This window comes from Garra rufa, chromosome 22 (genome assembly GCF_049309525.1).
Source record: "Garra rufa chromosome 22, GarRuf1.0, whole genome shotgun sequence".
In the NCBI taxonomy this organism is placed as follows: Eukaryota; Metazoa; Chordata; class Actinopteri; order Cypriniformes; family Cyprinidae; genus Garra; species Garra rufa.
In genome coordinates, this window is record NC_133382.1 from 25,467 (window position 1) to 44,372 (window position 18,906).

At 37.9% G+C, this 18,906-nt stretch overlaps 2 protein-coding genes across 3 annotated transcripts; one reads left to right on the top strand and one right to left on the bottom strand.

Annotated features, from left to right (window-relative positions):
• Positions 1-4,464: 4,464 nt before the first annotated feature.
• LOC141298034 (calcitonin gene-related peptide 1-like) lies at positions 4,465-8,556 on the bottom strand. Of its 2 annotated transcripts, XM_073828539.1 has the most exons (5): positions 8,447-8,556; positions 7,802-7,893; positions 7,257-7,391; positions 5,793-5,972; positions 4,465-5,018 (listed from the first exon to the last, which is right to left on the bottom strand). In XM_073828539.1, the coding sequence occupies exons 2-4, from the start codon at positions 7,885-7,887 to the stop codon at positions 5,813-5,815; spliced, it is 381 nt and encodes a 126-aa protein (XP_073684640.1). In that variant the 5' UTR covers positions 7,888-7,893; positions 8,447-8,556; the 3' UTR covers positions 4,465-5,018; positions 5,793-5,812. The 2 variants fall into 2 exon arrangements, with proteins under 2 accessions (XP_073684640.1, XP_073684639.1); XM_073828538.1 differs by lacking the exons at positions 4,465-5,018; positions 5,793-5,972 and adding an exon at positions 6,196-6,695.
• A 6,155-nt stretch (positions 8,557-14,711) lies between these two features.
• On the top strand, positions 14,712-18,683 carry LOC141298023 (vitamin D 25-hydroxylase-like). Its single transcript, XM_073828526.1, has 5 exons — positions 14,712-15,086; positions 15,909-16,050; positions 16,612-17,241; positions 17,320-17,646; positions 17,734-18,683. Exons 1-5 carry the CDS (start codon positions 14,847-14,849, stop codon positions 17,913-17,915), a joined length of 1,521 nt encoding a protein of 506 aa, XP_073684627.1. The 5' UTR covers positions 14,712-14,846; the 3' UTR covers positions 17,916-18,683.
• Positions 18,684-18,906: the final 223 nt, after the last annotated feature.

The window sequence follows — 18,906 nt, forward strand, 5'->3', positions numbered from 1 at the left end:
TTTGTCCCCTTTTTGTCGCTGTTGAGAAAAGTATGAGAGATCTTTGGATTTACCTGCACAACTTGGTTGTACAATTTCAGTTCTTCAACCAAGTTAACAAGCAGCAAACAGAGTGTGCTTAAATGATGCACAAATGGCAATCAATGTTAATCAATAAAACATTTTCATGTCTGTATTGGACACACCATGTAAACATTCAGTGCTGGGTGGAAAAAGTGTGTGAATCCCTAGCTTATTGACTAAGGAGTCGTCTAACCTGGAGGCCAATCAATGAGACTAGATTGAAGGGGTTGGTCAGAGCTCCCCTCCACCATAAAAACACTCAACAACATCTTGTTAACTTGCATAAAACCAATTTCTGCACATTTTAACTTTGTAAAAGTGCACCTGAATGTTCCAGAACATAATTGGCAAATGTTCTGTGGATGAAATTAAATTGGAGCCCATTAATACTCAACAGAAGTTGCAACTACATTTTTCTTAAAGAATGGTACAAAATTTCTTGTGATTCCTCTTTTTGCAATTACAAGAGTTGGTTTGTTGAGCCAAATAAATGTCTTTTAGTTAAAATCCAAGATTTTTTTCATCTAGTACTATGAATTTTTAATAAGTAAAAAAGTGTCCATCATTCTAAACATTATGATTTAGAAATGTTTTACAGACACAAAGGTTAAACAGTTCCAGCTGATGTCTTTGAAAATTATCACCGTTTTTCTAGGTGAGGATTTATCTCTCCAGCCTGAGTAGTTTTACAGCAAGAACGGATCATTAATATTGGAATTTTGATGAGAGATTAAGGTTTTGATTAGACGCTTCCCTCCCCTACAAGCAAATTATGATCACGGCTTACGCTTTGTTCATTCTTCTCAATGTAACATCAATTTCACGGATTATTGATAATTGAATGCAAACTGTTTTCGACAAGGAATAAAGCAGGCATCAGTTCACCGATTTCATGGCTCAAAATTTCGACCACGCATAACTTGCAATGAAACAATGTGCAGATTGGCTCATGTAACCAAAGATTTTTATGTCTTATTAATAAATTCAGCTGCCTTCCGTTTGTGATCATCTGTGTAAAACCTTCTCGCTCTTATTTCTGTTCCCCACGTTTAACAAGGTTTTATTTTTGCTTCAAGCATTCTGTTTTAGCCTAAAATACATTGCATTGCATTACACTGGTCACAAATATTGATTTTTCTTTTACGCCAAAAATCTTTAGAATATTAAGTAAAGATCGTGTTCCATGAAGTTTTTGTAAATTTCCTATCAAAACTTAGTTTTAGATTAGTAATGTGCTTAGCTAAGAACTTTATTTAGACAATTTTAAAGACGATTTTCTCAAAATTTAGATTTTTTTGCACCCTCAAATTCCAGATTTTCAAATAGTTTTATCTCGGCGAAATATTGTCCTATGCTAACAAACAACAATGGAAAGCTTACTTATTCAGCTTTCAGATGATGTATAAATCTCAGTTTCTGGTTTTGTCTTCTGGGGTCACATCTGAGATTGATCATTTCTGTGTCTTTCTCACCTGTGCTTTCAGTCTGGACTCATTCAGGAGATACGTAAGCGAGTGTATAACAGTGAAAACATGGAAAATCCTGTGTTTGGCGGGAAAGAGTTAAAATGATGATCTAACATTAATGGAAGTAGAGGAATTATGTAAAATGATGTTATGGTAAATCTATCTATCCATCATTTTCCTGTAAGAGTGGACAGGGCCATTTGTAAATTTTATGGGTCTGGCTTCTGGTCTCATCTGCATCCAGCTATTTTTAGCTGTACAAAACAGATCTTTTTGCTGCTTGAAATTACAAATTGGTGTATCTTACCATATTATATTGATGTATTATAGTAATTATGAGCACACTGGTTTGTAATGCAAACTGTTTTACCATTTACTGCACGTTGTTATTATTTCCCGATAATCAGCTAATGATCTGAAAGTCTCACCATTGGCTTACTTCTGTGTTAAAGAAGAAGCTTTTTTCATTACCTGTACTATACTCATCATCATCTTCTTCATCAAAATGTATTTTATTTATTTACTTATGATAGAGAAAAGAAAACTAATTTTAAGTAGCTTACAGTTGATTTTCTTTTATAGCATGCAACAGTTAAACAAACAAGTTAAACAAACAAGTTATTCATTTTTAAGCAGGCTATTAATTTGAATGGTTCCGTCAAGGTAGAATAAGATCTCCTCTGAGAATGCAGACAACCATCTTTTACCTGGTTTGGGGCCAAAATGGCCATTTCATCTTCCATAAACAGTCCACAGGAGAGTGATGTGGAAAGAATTGATTTTTTTTTTTTCTTTAGGCTTTTTCGTGTTCCACTCAGGGTGAGAGGCTTGGTAAATATCATGTTTTTATATTCTGCCATTGATCTCATTAGCGGATGTGCGTCACTTTGCCTTCAATCAAAGCAATTGCTTTTTACAGTAAAGCGCATCCAGTAGTGACAACACACAGAACCGCCCCGTACAGCTCCACATAATGAAAATTATTCAACTGAGATCCCATATGCAGAGAAAAAAATCAATTAATGCAAATCCTAATTAAAAAAATCCTTAATAATAATGAAAAGATATAAGCATCATGTTATCAAGCAAAGACTTTTTTCCAAGATTACTGGAGTACATTTGACAAGAAAATACTATACTTCAAGTCACTTGACGTTTTTATGTAATTGTAGGAATTTCTGACTGAACATTGTTTATCCCTTTAAGATAAGGAGGATACGATCAAACCTTAATTAACTGACTAGTTAATGTTGTAGGATACTTTCTTGCTTCTTTCTAGAAATGTAGTCCGTCAATTTTCAGACTGCTTAGCATTTTCGCCGGCATGTTTAAACAGTATTTGTCATAGGTGAAGTGACTGGCTGACTGCCATGCAGTCACTAATCCAGACGCTAAAGCACTAGCTGCTTTATTTAGCTCCATGTGTTGATGTATTTCATTTAGATCCATCCATTTCTTTTAAGCTGGATGTACAGCACCGGAGGCTTGTAATCCATTTACTTAATGACATCTTATTGTGGCGAAATCATCGCACTTCCGTACTCAATTATGCAGCTCAATTAGCAAATACCTGCATTGTTGTGTTTTTAAGCGTTCCAAAAATAACTCTCCATCTGTTTTCATTGCTGATAAAAGACTGCTACTTAATTAAAGCAATAAAATGAATGAGTGTTTAGTTAGCAATTCTTATTATGCAATTGTTGCATTTCCTTCTTCGTTTGCTTTGTGAAATATGCCCTAAGTAATTACAAGAAAATTTAGAGTAATGTAATGTAAAAGTTTGCAGATAAAGATTAATTGACTGGCTGGCTCTCAAAAAGACCCTGCCTCTCAGAGGCACGAGAACTTAAAATCTCTCCTTATTAGCAGAGAGGAATGGGCCGGGCGGCAGAGCCACTGCAATATGAAATGACTCACTACTACTATGGGGGCATCAAGGTTAATTAACAAAGCATCTAACTGGATGGGATCCATTTGAACTGTGTGAGGACACAAGAAAGCACTTGCCGTCAGAACTGTCGAGAAGGTTGTGATGGGAAACTTGGATGAGTGGTTTTAGTGATTAGAACGAGCCGCATTTATGAGATTATATGAATGAAAATGAATCTTTCACATTGTGGTCTTTTATTCTCATTTAGAAACGTATTAAATCTTATTGGTTAAATGATGAAGTATTTTAGAGGTTTCATTCGCTCAGATAGCTGCAGGAAGAGACGCTGTATGGTGTGCGTCATTTAAACGTCACTCTTGCTTACAGGATCAGAAAGATTTCGTAAGACCTCCATGGCGTCTGTGAACATGAGAATCCATTCACTTTAATAAGGCATAACTTGTCTCTGTGTTGCCTTTTAATGACACTAAAATGATTTCACTTGTATTTTGGGAAATTGATTTGACTGTAAACAAGTTCCCATGGGTGGCCACTGTTGTGAGACCAGCATGACAATTAGCCACTGAAAAACACAATTATGACAAACAGCTCCCAGTAGGGTTTTTGCAGAATGACTGCTGTCACTGTAATATGCACAGAGGACCCAATAAGAACAAATAAAGCGTGTCTTTGCAGCTACAAAAACACAGTGCAATGATGCGAAGACTCAGTTTTTTCTAGAACAGGCAGCACTATGACTATAAATGTAATATTTATTAATAAAGTTTTGTTTCAGTCAGATATTATGCATTGGTTTCCAATATGAACTATTTCAGTGCTCTACATTAGGACCTCCTAAGTGGGCATTCAGAACTGGACAATCACACCTGTAGAATAACGTTGAAACTTGTGGGTCATCATTTAATTCTGATTATGCATCAGAAATGCAAAACATGAGGGGGCATGTGTATGACTATGCAGATCAATTGCTAAAACAACCAGTCAGTCAATAAATCAAGTACCCAAAACCTTATGTATCTAAAATACATTTTAATCTTGCTCAAATTCACAATTGTTACAATTTGTAATTCAGTGGTAGTACCTCCCTCCTTTAATTCAAACATACTGTACAACAGCGGCATGTAAAGTGTGTTACATCAAGGCACAAGACACATCCATATTCAGGGAAGCCTTTTTATGAGGCACTGCTTTAATATGATCCCCAAAATACCGTAATGTGCTGAGACACATTAAAGGAACATGGGCCAAACCAGACTGTACATACTGAATGTGCTCTCTGCTGAGAGGAAAGAATGAAGCAATGCTCTTCCTCGGATCCAAATGAGTAGAAAAATGATGGTTACTGATCACCGCTTTCTCTTTTCTTTTTCTGTTTCTTTTTTTTTATTTTTTTTTTTTACTTATGTTGCTTCATGGAAGAGCCAAAAAAAATGAGCAGTTATAATGTCTGGCTGGATGGAAACGATCAGTGCTATCAACTGGAGTCCATTCAGATGAAAGTGAGGAGTTTCCATTCCCAGGGGTCATAATGTGGACATGATGGTTTCTCTTTTATTGACAGCAATCAAAGAAGAACTGTGGACGTGTAGACTGGTGACCTGTCGAAAGATGTTATTTGGGATGTTATTGTCATTGTATATGACATTAGCAACATATCAAAAGTCCAGTTATGAAAATGCTTTAGCATAATATGAGAGACGTTGAAGTGAAAAATGTTTAGATCTTAAATAGAAAAACAATAAATGTGCCATTTTCCTAAATTCATACTGTAACTATAATTTTAGGATATTAATATGAGAAAAGTTGAAGTAAAAATGGGGATATATTCATTTTAAATAGACAAGGTGCAAAATCATGAATATTTCTTTTTAATTAATTTCTTATTGCTTATTAATTTTACATATAAAGAGGAGTCCATTTTTACTATAATATGTAATAATATCAACATAATAATATGGCAGAGTTTAACAAAAAAAATTTAAAGGAAATCTTTTTTTATATATTTTATTTTAACTATTTAAAATAGTTTTAAAAAAGTATTTTTTTTTTTTTTTTAATATTTAGTAATACATCATAAATAGTTTAAAACTTTTTAAATCTCCATTTATTTATTTATTTTTCCTCCGGATTTTCAGTGTGGACAGCACATCTCACTGTATCTATTTTCAGTGCTGCTGCCTCAGTATAATTATCACCTAATCATATAATTTTGTCACGTGAGCATAAATATATTCATATCATTCGAACATAAAACACAGTAATTCCATGCAACTGTCATGGCGGAATTATCTTGATTGCGGTTCGCATAAAATTAATGAGATGACTCTGATAGTTAAAACGACATGAGAGTCTTCAGCACACTATTCACATACCATTTCACCCATCCCATTGATTACTCCTGACTGAGCCTCCTTCGTCTGCCGAACGCCTGGGAGCCCACATTAGTGGGGACAAATTTGCTGCTTCCAATTCCCCCCGAGCGGCTCAGAAAGTCTGCCAGGCGATGGGTCACACATGTGGCCGTGTTACAAGCTCTCTTCTGTGTTGTAACACTGGAAGGGGGAAAATTAAATGAATTTAAATATTAATTCAAAAGAAATGAATGAACATTAAAAATAAGAATTTGAAATGTACAAAATATGTATTAAATATGTTAAACAGAAAAAGGATGGCAGCAGTAATGTATCTTACCTAAAATGAGTACTTAAGCCTGATTATACGTAATTTATCAAATTGAAAATAGTTCTGAGCTTTAAACAAACAACAAGCAAGATCTCCTTCTAAAAATATCTTTATTAGATCAAGAACAAAAGTCAAATCACACAAGACAGGAATTTAGCTGTGGGTTAAAAAAAAGCTCATTGTTACGCCCTATCTACCAATGAGAGCTCCCCGATTTGGTGAATCAGTTATATAACCCAAATAGATCCGGTGACTATATGAAATTAGTGGAACAGAGTCGGTCTGAGATTTGCTACTCTGCCAAAGAAAGTAGAAAAAATGTTCTTTCAAGTCAATCAGGCAAGCAAACTTCCACATGCACTCGCATATCAGGGCCAAGCACGGGGTTTACAGCCGCTGCCGATTAGACACGATTGAGCGCCTCTCCGTATCCAGCCAACACATCACTCTCTTCCAGGCTCCGCTTCTTGCCCGGTGTACCCGCTCCCACATTGGTGCGTGGATACGTCTGCAGCTTGTGCAGCTCCTGGGACAGTTTCCCCAGCACGCAAGTGCTGAGGCTGGAGCAGCGCTTGGACACGGGTCTACCCAGGCTGTGAGGAAACATGCAGAGAAACTCATAGACACTTAGACATGCAAGAGCATTCCTTCTGTTCACATACAGGATAGACATGATGACATGCTTCAATGCACGGCTGGTCTCATAAAACAAATCATGCTTTCATAATTTATTTCTGCTGCACTTCTCATGTCTTTACTTGAGCATATCATGCAGGCATTTCCTCACATGTTTTCAGATCATGCTTCCATCCATGCCGTTTGATATACTCTTTTTCATGCATTAAGAGCAAACAGGCAAACGCTCAGTCTTTTATAAATCTGATGAGTAAATAAAGTTTCATGCAGAGAATAAACCGGCAGAGGACTCTGCAGCTTTAATAGAAAAATGAATCCCCATATCTGTGCAGAAATTTATCACATACCTGTCATATATAACAAGTACAAGTACACCTGACATTAAGGAGGCTTTGCTCTCATGTTGAAGGAATTTCAGCCTTACTTTCTTAAATGCGAGAGAAACAAATCAGTGCGCACACAGTGCTAAATTATTCAACAGATTGTGATTCAAGAAGTAGATATGATAATATTCGTACCTGTTTTCCTCAGCTGCCTGTTGCTCCATGTCCTCTGCAGTCATCTGCATGAATTCTTTGACGATTGCGTGCAGCAATCTTCTCGCTTCGTAGTCCGTAAGCGTAGTTCGATCTGGTGATGATTCCAGTGCGGGCCTGCAAAGGAACGTCTTTGTGATTATCATGTCTATGCAAACGGTTTCTCGGAGGTATTCTTTTTGTTGCATGATAAAAGCACTTTTTGCTTACTACATCAAATCCTAAACATAATCAAAATAATCTGCTAAGAGTATGGCACTTAAAATCTGTCCAGTTGCCAAGTTAAGATTTATCACCCGATCAATACTGTCGTAAGCAGAGTGGGTTTGGCTGGGATTCATCTGATGTAATCAGAAGACTGATAGTCCATGATGCCGCAACCTCTAATGAAAACATATGCTTTCTTGCCGCCGTCTAAACGACTTTACCAAAGCACCAATTTCACTTACAAATATTTGTAGCTAGTTTAAGGAATTATCACAGGAATGCACTTTCAGCATGACAGTATGATTCCTATAAAAGCTCACCTGGCAGGAGCTGCGTTAGAGCTGTACATCTGGCAAATAATCAGAGCGTAGGCAACGAGGAAAGCGGAGATCTTCAACATAACCATGGTCCCCTGTGGTGAAACATTTCATCATTAGATAGTTTAAGAACAGACCGGAAAAATAATCAAATTAGGTCAAGCCATTACAGGTGAAAAAGTTATTATTAATCTATCGGTTTTTATTCCCCTCAAACTTCTCCTGTTTTCCAGTGTCAAGCTTAAAAACTAAAATCAGATTTGGAAAGTCTTCTCCTGTTTGCTGCAAAAGAGCCACAGCTTTTGTGGTTGGTGCAGACGTCTCCTACTGTCAGGCGCTACGCTATAACTGCAGCATTAAAGATATTAGTCTCGTGATTTCCCTTCCAGCAGAACCCTGTGCATTAGTGTAATGAGCTGCTGTCTCTGCACCCACAGCCAGGTCTAAGAAGCCGTCCAATTCTCCTTGAAAAAAATCCATCGAGCATGCCTGTGCAACTACAGAGCCAAAGAGTAATGTATATACCATTAAGTGCTCCCTAACATTTTATTTAGTTTATTTACACACGTCTATAAGTACAGCATATTGAGAATGATAAAAAGCATGGCACATCTAGTATGTGTCAAGCCATAAATAGTTATCACTTACCTTGAGATGTTCGGCTTCGTGCAATAGATATAGAAAAGAGTCGTCCCAAAATAGAGGGGATATTTCAACTTGATGAAATTTTGAGTCTGTTGCATTAAGCTACAATACACCTGCCTATATACCCACCATGTGGGTCTCACTATTGACAGTGTGGGTGTTTAATGATTCTCCGACAGCCAACCAGAGCGCACTGCTCTCTCATCCAACCAATCAGATTATCCTCGGGCTTCTGGAAAATGATAAAGAGTGTGTCACACCAATGACGTCATTCTTCAATCACAAACTGCTCCATTCACAAAAATTCACCAGTGATCAGCAAAATTCAATATCGCTTGAAGAAAAAAAAAAACTGTAGGTAAACTGTTTAAAGGAAGTCTATGATGTGTTTTTCCGTTGTGATGATAAGTGCCAACCGGATACAAAACTATTAGTTGTGGTCTATCTATCTATCTATGCATACTGTATGCGATATAGCTCTGTTACACTGCTTAGCTTAGTGCTTTAATTGGAATTTTTACAATTGAGTTAAGCACATACACACAACTGTTGTGGCTACATACTTAACAAACAGAGAGAAAATGGCACAAGTCTTATGTTTGACATTTCCGTAAATCCATTTCAAATGACGTGCAAGACAAATGCTGATGGTGGAAAACAAACTCAAATACCCTTTCACTGTGTATCCTGTAATAATGTGTGTGATCAATTGCAACATTGCTCTTGCCCTTATTTGGGTTTCCGTGATGATGTGACCCTTTGTCAGAATCAAAGAGGTTACGACCATAACAAGCCTTCTATCTGAGTCCCAATTACAGAACTCTTTGTCTTGAGGCATCATCTCACTCCACTACTTTATTGGCTAAGGCCTAATAAACCATTTCCACTAAGAGACAGTGTTTGCGTCACATAGGAACCCCATTAGTCTGGATGAGCCTTTTAGTGTTATCGAACCCAAAGCCTCGCCAATGACGGAATCAGTAAATCTGGGCGACGTGACAGGACCAGGGACCCCCGCTACGGACGCAAACTACACTTGCACGCATGATGAACTCCTCCTGCCTAATGAAGGGTCATTTCCGCTGTGGAGAACACTTTGCAGAGACTTACCACGTCCATAGATCAGTGAGTAAGCAAACAGAGTAAACTGGCAAGTTTTCCGTTCCCTCGTGAAACTTTGGAGTCGATACTGTAACCTTTCAAATTTGGTCATGCTTTAACATCACTCACTCCACCCGGCCTTGTGTGAGTTATTTCAGAAGACAGATAATCATTTCGTTTCAAGGCAGATGATGTCCTTTTGGATTGCGTTTGTTCATTCGCCTATGACACTCACTTTGTGAGTTCATTTGAGGAACGGCATTGCTAACAGCAGCTGTTATCATGGTGCAGGACAAAGCTTTTTTGAACAGCATGAGTGTTTAAACACCTGCGAAACAGGGATTAAGTGTGATTTGTTAAGACTCTGAGAGGAAAACTAAACACAATCCATAACCCTCTCTGAGACAAAGAGTAGCACTAAATGGTCAGCGAGGAGCCAGCACAGTTCATCCTTAGACATTAAGGAAATGAGATTTAATCACGGAGTGTTGCTCATCAATCAACCCTCTTTAGTGAGTTAGAGTTCATCATAATCTCGTCTGTGTGCTTTACTGATCACACACAATCCTTTTATTTAGACTACATTAACAACCAATGGCATCATCTGACTGGGACTGGCACGCCACCAAGTCACCAAGGACTAACAAAAAGAATGACTGAGACACCTCTGATGGGACCCATTCAAAACTGCTTACCGCATGTGCAAAATGCACTATGCAGGAGAAAGCTATTTCTGAATCCCGGCGTCCTCCATTACTAATTACGTTTTCTTTTGCTGAAATCACAGCAAAGGGTTTCTTTTCATAATGTGCCATTGCTCCTCTGAGGTCTCACTTTTCTTTATTGATTAATCTATGTTGACTGACTTTTCCCTCTGCTATAGCAAATCTGTGTTTCTTATGGGAGGAAATATTGAATCTTCTAGATGTCCTCATTATATATCACAAACACTGCAGTCCTTGAACAGATCCCTCTGAGACTTGCTGGATTTATCTATCTATACTGATGGAATGGCTCAGTAGAAAACATCATAGATAATAAGACCCAAGACACCACGGAATGGAGCATCATCAATGTGGAAAATCACATTTCTGCTGGAAAAAAAAAACAGGATGATTTATGACCAAATAATATGTGATTACTATAGTTAACACTCTGATTCTTCATTCACACATCCAAGATCTTCATGTATTTCTTTCTTTAGTCATAAAGAAATTATTTTTTTTAGGAAAACATTTTAGGAATTTTGTCCATATAGTGGACTTCTATGGTGGCCACGAGTTTGAACTTCCAAAATGCAGTTTAAATGCAGCTTCAAAGGGCTCTAAATAATCCCAGCTGAGGAAGAAGTGTCTTATCTAGTGAAACGATAGGTTATTTTGTTTAAAAAATGACCATTTATACACTTTTTAACCTTAAATGCTCATCTTGTCTTTCTCTGCAATGCGCATGCACTCAATATTTAATACACAAGCTTTAGGGTATGTCGAAAAACTCTAATTAAAACAATTTTTTTTCCTCCAACTTCAAAATCGCCCAACATCGCTGCAGAAGTACCAAGCCAGTGTTTACAAAGTGAAGTGCAAAGATGGTCAAACACCTTTACAAAAAATGGTAAAACAGCGATGTAGGATGATTTTGAAGTGGGAGGAGAAAATGAGATGGGAGTTTTTCGACATAACCTAAAGGTCCGTTCACACCAAGAACGATAACTATAACTATAAAGAAAATGTTTTTAAAAAGTCATTTCAAATTCGAGAGAATAGCCAAATTCACACCAGGACTATTACGATAACGATACAGGGGAACGATATCGGGATCATTTTCAGAAAGTTTTTTTACAGCTGATGAACGATATAACACTGACAGCTTATCAGACTTTATTCAAATTTGAAATAGCAGGCAACATTGTAGAGAAGCAAACAGACATTGCATAGCAAACAGAGTAACATAAAACATACAGTTATCATTCACTGGTGTGGACACAAAAATAGTTATTGTTGTATTTATAGTTATCATCATTGTTCAACTGTCTTGAACCGGAGTGCACAGAGCACACAGCTAGACAAGATGAGCATTTCTGGTTAAAAAGAGTATACATTTTTTAGAAAATTACCAATTGTTTTGCTAAATAAGACCCTTCTTCCTAGGCTGGGATCATTTAGAGCCCTTTGAAGCTGCATTTAAACTGCATTTTGGAAATTCAAACTCATGGGCACCATAGAAGTCCACTATATGTAAAAAAAATTTCTGAAAAAAATATAATTTCCTTATGACTAAAGAAAGAAAGAAAGATATGAATGACAAGGGGGTGTCAATTATCTGTACATTTTCTGTTCTGGATGTGAACTAATCCTTTAAAAGTATGAAGAAGTTGGTTTGGTTTCTGTTATGCAAAGACATTTGCTTTGTTTTTCCTTTTCAAATCTATTATGTTCTCAAGACAGCATTTCCCACAGTACACAGTTTATAAATAACAGCTCATGCAATTTTTATAGGTTGCAATTGAGATAAAAGGTTTACGCCACTCTGAAGGCACTATTTACTTTTTTCTGAGGTGCTGTTCATTGATAACATACATAAGACTATTTATTTATTCATATATTGTTGAGGTTTTTTTTCTTTCTTTTATTTGTACGCCGTGGAAGTGCAAATGCTTTGTGGTGTTTTGAATTCAACTGTTGGTTTTGAATTGTTTGTTGGATTAATATAAAAACAATTTCCTAATTAAATACGAGTAATGCATGAGTTTTAAATATGAATGATTCTGCAGTGCCTAGCACTTGACAATATCATCAAACCTGTTAGATGTTTATAAATGCTCACATGCATTATACATGCTGCAGAAGCATAATGCTTTTGTTTAAATAATTCAATACATCCACATCACCGTACAGATAATAAAACGTGTATAACATGTGCTTATAAATTGAACTGGGTGCTATTTTAGATGCCTGTGATGACTTGATAAATGTGCTGAGAACTTGCAGGTCACTGCTTGGTTAAAATAGCAGAAAAAATGCTGACATGACCGGAGGGGAGTTTCAAGCCTTAAGGTCAAAGTTTGTCACACAAATCTTAGTGCAAACGTGTCTGACCCCAAAACTGGTTTTACTTAGTTTGCAAAACACACTGTCGCTTTCTCTCACTTGCCATGAAAGGCAACTGCCTGGACTATTGACAAAAGAAATGTTCTAGCCCAGGTCCTCTTTAAAATTTATTGAAAATAACATTATCGTAAATCTTATCTCTCTGTAAAATATCGAATTCTTCAGAATTTTAGCCAAACTCACATTATGTGTGGTAAGTGACTCAATTTAAAATAGTGATATTTCCTTTGTAAACGAATGCGTTTTTAAATAAATTATTCACATTCGCTTCCCTGGCTCCCGTTTTTCGTATGCGTCAAATCTCTGCTTTTGAATCACGTGACGGATTTCATGTCTTACAGTACTTTTCTTATACAGTTGACTCAAAGTATTAGCAATTAGGGACTGACTGTAGCACGAGCCAATAGCATTTTAGTACAGACTGTGAAGGAGTATCTCATTGGTTAAAACTACTGAATGGATACGCCCCTTTTGATGAACTAGTCGATCTTAAAGAGAACTCCGGGTATTAAGAATTGCATAGCTTACATTTTGTCTCTAACTGAAATTTGTAGTGGAAAACCCATGAAAGATTTACGTAATTTAAAAAAATCCACATTGTTCTATACTTATTTTGTACTATGGGGGACACCATTATTTTGATTATGTAGGAAGGTTGCACTCAGTGAGCTACTGGCACTGAGCTACACTATTTTTACCACAACACAACTCGGAATATAAAATACTGATACGATGACCACAGCTCCTGAAAGAGCTTACAGGTGGCGATGGATATAAGTGTAGGCTCAAACCAAATGCCGTACCATTGATTTTCCCCACAAAGAATCTAAACGCACCTGGATATCAAGTGAAATCTGCGCTGAGAAACTCCTTCAGTGGCTGCAGCGTCATGACCAGAGTCGGTATGTTTACATCCTTTCAGGATGGCGTCTAGCATTTGTCTCTGCTGTTTGTAAGCTCTTTCAGTAGCTGTGGTCTACTAAAAGCCTCAAAGGCATCAGAGCTAAAGTGGAGAGAACACAGACGTGGGTCTTTAGGAAGTTTTATTCATCCACAGGCATCTTTCCATTCTTTTCTCCTCTTCTAATCGCTAGGAAAGCCTTACATTGATTCTCTAATGTCAACCAAACAGCACACAATGTGGCATCGTATCTGTATTTTATTTTACAAGTTGTGTATTCTGAGTTTTGTTGTGGTAAAAATAGCAACAGATAGTGCCAGTAGCTCCCCCAATGCAACCTTTCTACGTAATCGAAATAATGGCCCCCCATAGTCCAAAATATGTATAAAACGACGTGGATTTTTTAAATAACGTAAATCTTTCGTGGGTTTTCTACTACAATTTCAGTTAGAGACATAATTTACAGTATATTAAGCCAAACATGTCATAATACCCTTTAAAGTCTTGGACAAGACTCAGAACTAAACTTGGTGAACCAAGATCTGCATGTGGTTTGTTCAGTTTGGCAAAAAAAAAAAAAAAAAAAAAAGTTTCTGTGGAATTATAAAAGTGTAAAAAATTACATACTTTTTGTAACTTTTTAATTTGCAAATATTGTTTATTGTATATGCATATTTACTTAAATTAAAACAGCTTAAGATGCTTTTTCTGGAGTTTTAAAGTAGATATGCAGCCACGTTTATTACAGATAAGACTTCAGTCTATGTGGAGTGTTTTTTATGAATCGGTTCATAAAATGATTCAGTCATTACATACATTCTCGCTTGTCCCCACCTGGTGGAGCAACAATGTAACCGCGGCAGGCACTGAATGAATCAGTGAAGTCACTTTTGTGAAAGAAAAAAATCAAAAGATTTGATCAATCAACCATTAGTTCAAAGTAAAGGTTTCCACTGCAAAGTCCTTTTTTGGTTTGTATGGGTAGGCGTGGCTACTTATATGTTGCAAGTTACAAAGAAGAACGCGCTTGGAAACGTAGCTGAGTGACCGCCTGCCCTAATGAAAAGAAATCGGTCTGAATTCTCGCGATCAATAGTTCTGACCACCGTTTAATCAAACACAATGCAAGTTAATCCAAAGCGCTCTTTCCGCCAGCCAATCTTAGCCTTTAAGAGGCGGGGGATATAGAGCAACATGTGCAAGATGATCTCCCTATACACTGACTGACAGAGAACAGAGCGCTAGAAACTTTTCAGAAAGCACAGATTATCCCAAAGTGTCTGCATCCAAGATGGTATCGATTAAACGCTTGACATGTCTGTTCTCTCTGTCTTGGGAGCAAACTATCATATGTTTGGGCAGTTTGTTCATTACACTCTTCATTTTGCTGGTGATTCGCCAGCTCGTAAAGCAGCGGAGACCCCGAGGGTTTCCCCCTGGACCGACACCTTTACCCATGATAGGGAATATTCTGTCCCTAGCCACAGAGCCTCACGTCTACATGAAAAGGCAGAGTGATATCCACGGACAGGTACGGATGACACTTCACGCTCAGTCCTTACTTTCTCTTACTTACATGCACATAATCATATAATACACAGTAGACTTATCTGCTGATATATTTTGTTGTCACTTGTTTGGCTTTACTGTTTAAAAAGCGATTTTATGCCACCACATGATAATTATGTATAATAGCGGTTTGCATTTTACACTGTCTTGTAATGAATGAAGTTGTCCACAATGGAATCACCCCTTGTTGCGCCTTTAGTGGAGTTTTTATTTCTGAGGCGCTGCAAAGTTGCTTAAATTACTTCATATGTGCTATCAGATGATACCTTTTTTACCGATATAATATTTTGTTTCATATGTAGTTGTATCAATATAAGCAGTGAATAATAATGTACCTATTGTGTTCTCGTATTTTTAACGTAAAATCATTGTATTAAATGATAATTTAAATGTTAGTACATACGTTAAAGACACTAATATAAAGAAAAATATTAATATTATTATTAAGTGGAAGTCCATTAAAACTAAAGTTTTACTGCTGAGGTCGCTCATCGAGCTCACAGCTGATTGGTCCGTGGTAGCGTTCTGTTCTTGACGCGACGCGTCGCGTCGCTGGGGTGTTTGAAAAGAACAAAAGAGTATTGCATTTGCAACGGGCATTTTTGGCAGAGCGCTGCAGCACTCAGTTTAGCAGAATGGCCAAGACACGCTGAGTCAGCATGCCTAATTCATTTCCTCACTGTATCCATGAGGGTGAATGTAGTCTTCTAATTATACTGCTTCATTAGTAGAAATATGTTTGGCAGGAGAGTGGATTAATGAATATTGCCATTTTATTATCCAGATTTTCAGTCTAGACCTCGGAGGAATCTCGACTGTTATTCTAAATGGTTATGATGCCATTAAAGAGTGCCTATATCACCAAAGTGAGGTTTTTGCAGACCGTCCATCCCTCCCTTTATTTCAGAAGATGACAAAAATGGGAGGTAAGTGGTTCCTTATAGACTTAGTTTATTTTAGAATGATTTCCCAGAATAGATCACTGCACACTGGTCCTGATTAAAGGAATAGTTCACCTAAAAATGAAAGTTCTGATTCATTTCCCCCTCGTGACCTTCTAAACCTGTATGTAGTTATTGTTTCCATGTAACACACCAAAAAAAATTCCAAAGAAAAAAAGTTTTTTTTTTTTTTTTTTTGGAGTTTAACAGTCATGGCTACTATGAAATGTTGTCTGGGAAAAAGATCTCCTTTAGTTTAATGTAGGATTAGAACAACTAAATGAGGGAAACTAAATGAAATTATTTTACATTTTTTGTGAACTATTCCTTTATCTATATGGGTGATTCAGAGAAAAGGGTCTGGCACGGTAATGCATGACAGAGTTGGGGCAATAACTAGAGAAGAGAGGCCAGTCACACATGAGGTTATCGCATTACCAGTATCGCAATTCTTGTAATCTCTGTTTAACCCATGAGACTAGTACTGTTTGACTAATAATCTCTGGTTAAACATAATTAGATCAGCATTGTTTATTCTCTGTCTAGGCCTTCTGAACTGCAAATACGGCCGAGGCTGGATGGAACACCACAAATTGGCTGTGAACTGCTTCCGCTACTTTGGCAGCGGTCAGCGGATGTTTGAGAGGATTTCCGAAGAGTGCCTGTTTTTTCTCGACGCCATTGACCAGCATCAGGGGAGGCCCTTTAACCCTAAACATCTTGTGACCAATGCTGTCTCCAACATCACCAACCTCATTATCTTCGGGCAGCGGTTTACCTACGATGACAGCGATTTCCAGCACATGATTGAGATCTTCAGTGAGAATGTGGAGCTGGCAGCCAGCGGCTGGGCTTTCCTGTACAACGCCTTCCCCTGGATGGAGTACGTGCCTTTTGGGAAGCACCAAAAGCTCTTTCGCAATGCCAACGAGGTGTACGACTTCCTTTTGCAAATCATCAAACGCTTCTCGCGGGATAGAGTGCCCCAGTCGCCTCAACATTACATCGATGCCTACTTGGACGAAATGGAGCAGAGCGCCACTGATAAAGCTACATCTTTCTCTCAAGATAATCTCATTTTCTCTGTTGGAGAACTCATCATCGCGGGCACAGAGACTACTACAAACTGTCTACGCTGGGCTATGCTCTACATGGCTCTGTATCCCAGGATACAAGGTTGGTGCCCACAGAGCACTGGTTTTATTTTTTCTTTAATGTCGTTGCACTAATCACGTTATGTTTTTTTCTGTGCAGAAAAGGTCCAAATGGAGATCGATTGCGTCCTGAATGGCAGACCGCCCGCTCTTGAAGACAAGCAGAGGATGCCGTATGTGGAGGCAGTGCTGCATGAAGTCCTGCGTCTTTGCAATGTCGTCCCACTGGGCATCTTTCGTGCTACGTCTCAAGACGCGGTGGTGCGTGGCTACACTATCCCCAGGGGCACCATGGTCATCACTAACTTGTACTCTGTGCATTTTGATGAGAAGTACTGGAGTGACCCATCCATCTTCTGCCCAGAGCGGTTCCTTGACTGTAATGGCAAGTTCGTTCGTCATGAAGCGTTTCTTCCTTTCTCAATAGGTAAACAGCAAATATTTGGGAAAACAGTAAATCTGAAAGCTTTTCATTGTTCTGATGAATCTGATTCCTATGTGTGTTTGCCTTTAGGTAAGCGGCACTGTCTTGGAGAGCAGTTGGCCAGGCTGGAGATGTTCTTGTTCTTCACCACAATGCTCCAGAGGTTCCATCTCCAGTTCCCCGAAGGCTTAATTCCAAGTCTCTCTCCGAAATTAGGCATGACCCTTCAGCCTCGGCCGTACTCCATATGTGCCATCAGGAGACAGCAGTAAAATGTGTTCTGTGTGCTTTGGAACACATGCACGCACCTCAGGGGATCCTACTAAGAAACGCAAATGGCAGAGCAATTCCCCGTCTTAAATTCCATCAGGTTTTCTGCAGGGAATACTAACCTCTAATATTGACTTGTTAAGTTCTCCGAATGTGTCCTCAATAGTTTCACAGAACCCAGCCTGTGCGTGATAAGACCTGTTACAGAACACATGTTCTGGAGAGCAAAGAACAAGCACATGTGTGTTACCAAACAAGAGCGTACATGAGGGTTTCAAGATAAATGTAGCATGTATCTTTCATAACTTGAACCAAAAAGTGTACTGTGTAGCAAAGCGAACATTGTTCTTGTCAATATGAGAAGAGCTATTGCGTCAATGATTGACAGGGTTTACCTCTATAACAGTTTGGAGGTCTGTCTTTTTCAGCATTCCTTGAATTCTCCTATTTCTGGATTCGGGCAAGTGAGAGGAGAACAGCTGCCTTTCCCAGAAAGTTTTGGAAATGCTTTATGACTGCCATTGGTTTAATGCCATATATCAGTTCTGCAATAACGGTCCTGTCCCTAGTTTATATCATTGGAAAGAGATTATCGAGAAACTTGAGCTGCAATATTTCCGAGGGAAAAAAAATGGTGCTTTCGTGAAAAGCTGGACTCTAATATGTATTTTATAGCACAATATTATTTTTACTTCACTTTTAACAATTTTTTTGCATGTTATTATAAAAAAGTGAAAAACCTGACAAAAAGTTGTATAAATAAAGACAAAATAAGCCTTTGTTCTGTGAGTTGTGTTTTAATGCTGATCGTAAGCTTTCTGGCTGCGACCTCTCTTTCAACTGTGCTGGAATTTTCTGAAGCCAATTATACACCGTATAAACCAAGCTGGAAAAGGAGCATATGGACAAAAACCTTAAAGTGATAGTTCACCCAGAAATTAAAATTGTGTCATTAACTCTTTCCTCCCCCAAGTGTTTTTGAAAAAAAGTTGC

Excerpts from the sequence above, each read along its gene's own strand:
- LOC141298023 (XM_073828526.1), top strand. The coding sequence starts at position 14,847 with ATGGTATCGATTAAACGCTTGACATGTCTGTTCTCTCTGTCTTGGGAG. Across the intron at positions 15,087-15,908 it reads AGAGTGATATCCACGGACAG|ATTTTCAGTCTAGACCTCGG; the intron begins GTACGGATGACA and ends TTTATTATCCAG. Across the intron at positions 17,242-17,319 it reads TCTGTATCCCAGGATACAAG|AAAAGGTCCAAATGGAGATC; the intron begins GTTGGTGCCCAC and ends TTTTCTGTGCAG.
- LOC141298034 (XM_073828538.1), bottom strand. The coding sequence starts at position 7,887 with ATGGTTATGTTGAAGATCTCCGCTTTCCTCGTTGCCTACGCTCTGATT. Across the intron at positions 7,392-7,801 it reads TCTAACGCAGCTCCTGCCAG|GCCCGCACTGGAATCATCAC; the intron begins GTGAGCTTTTAT and ends GTTCCTTTGCAG. Across the intron at positions 6,696-7,256 it reads CAGGCAGCTGAGGAAAACAG|CCTGGGTAGACCCGTGTCCA; the intron begins GTACGAATATTA and ends GTTTCCTCACAG.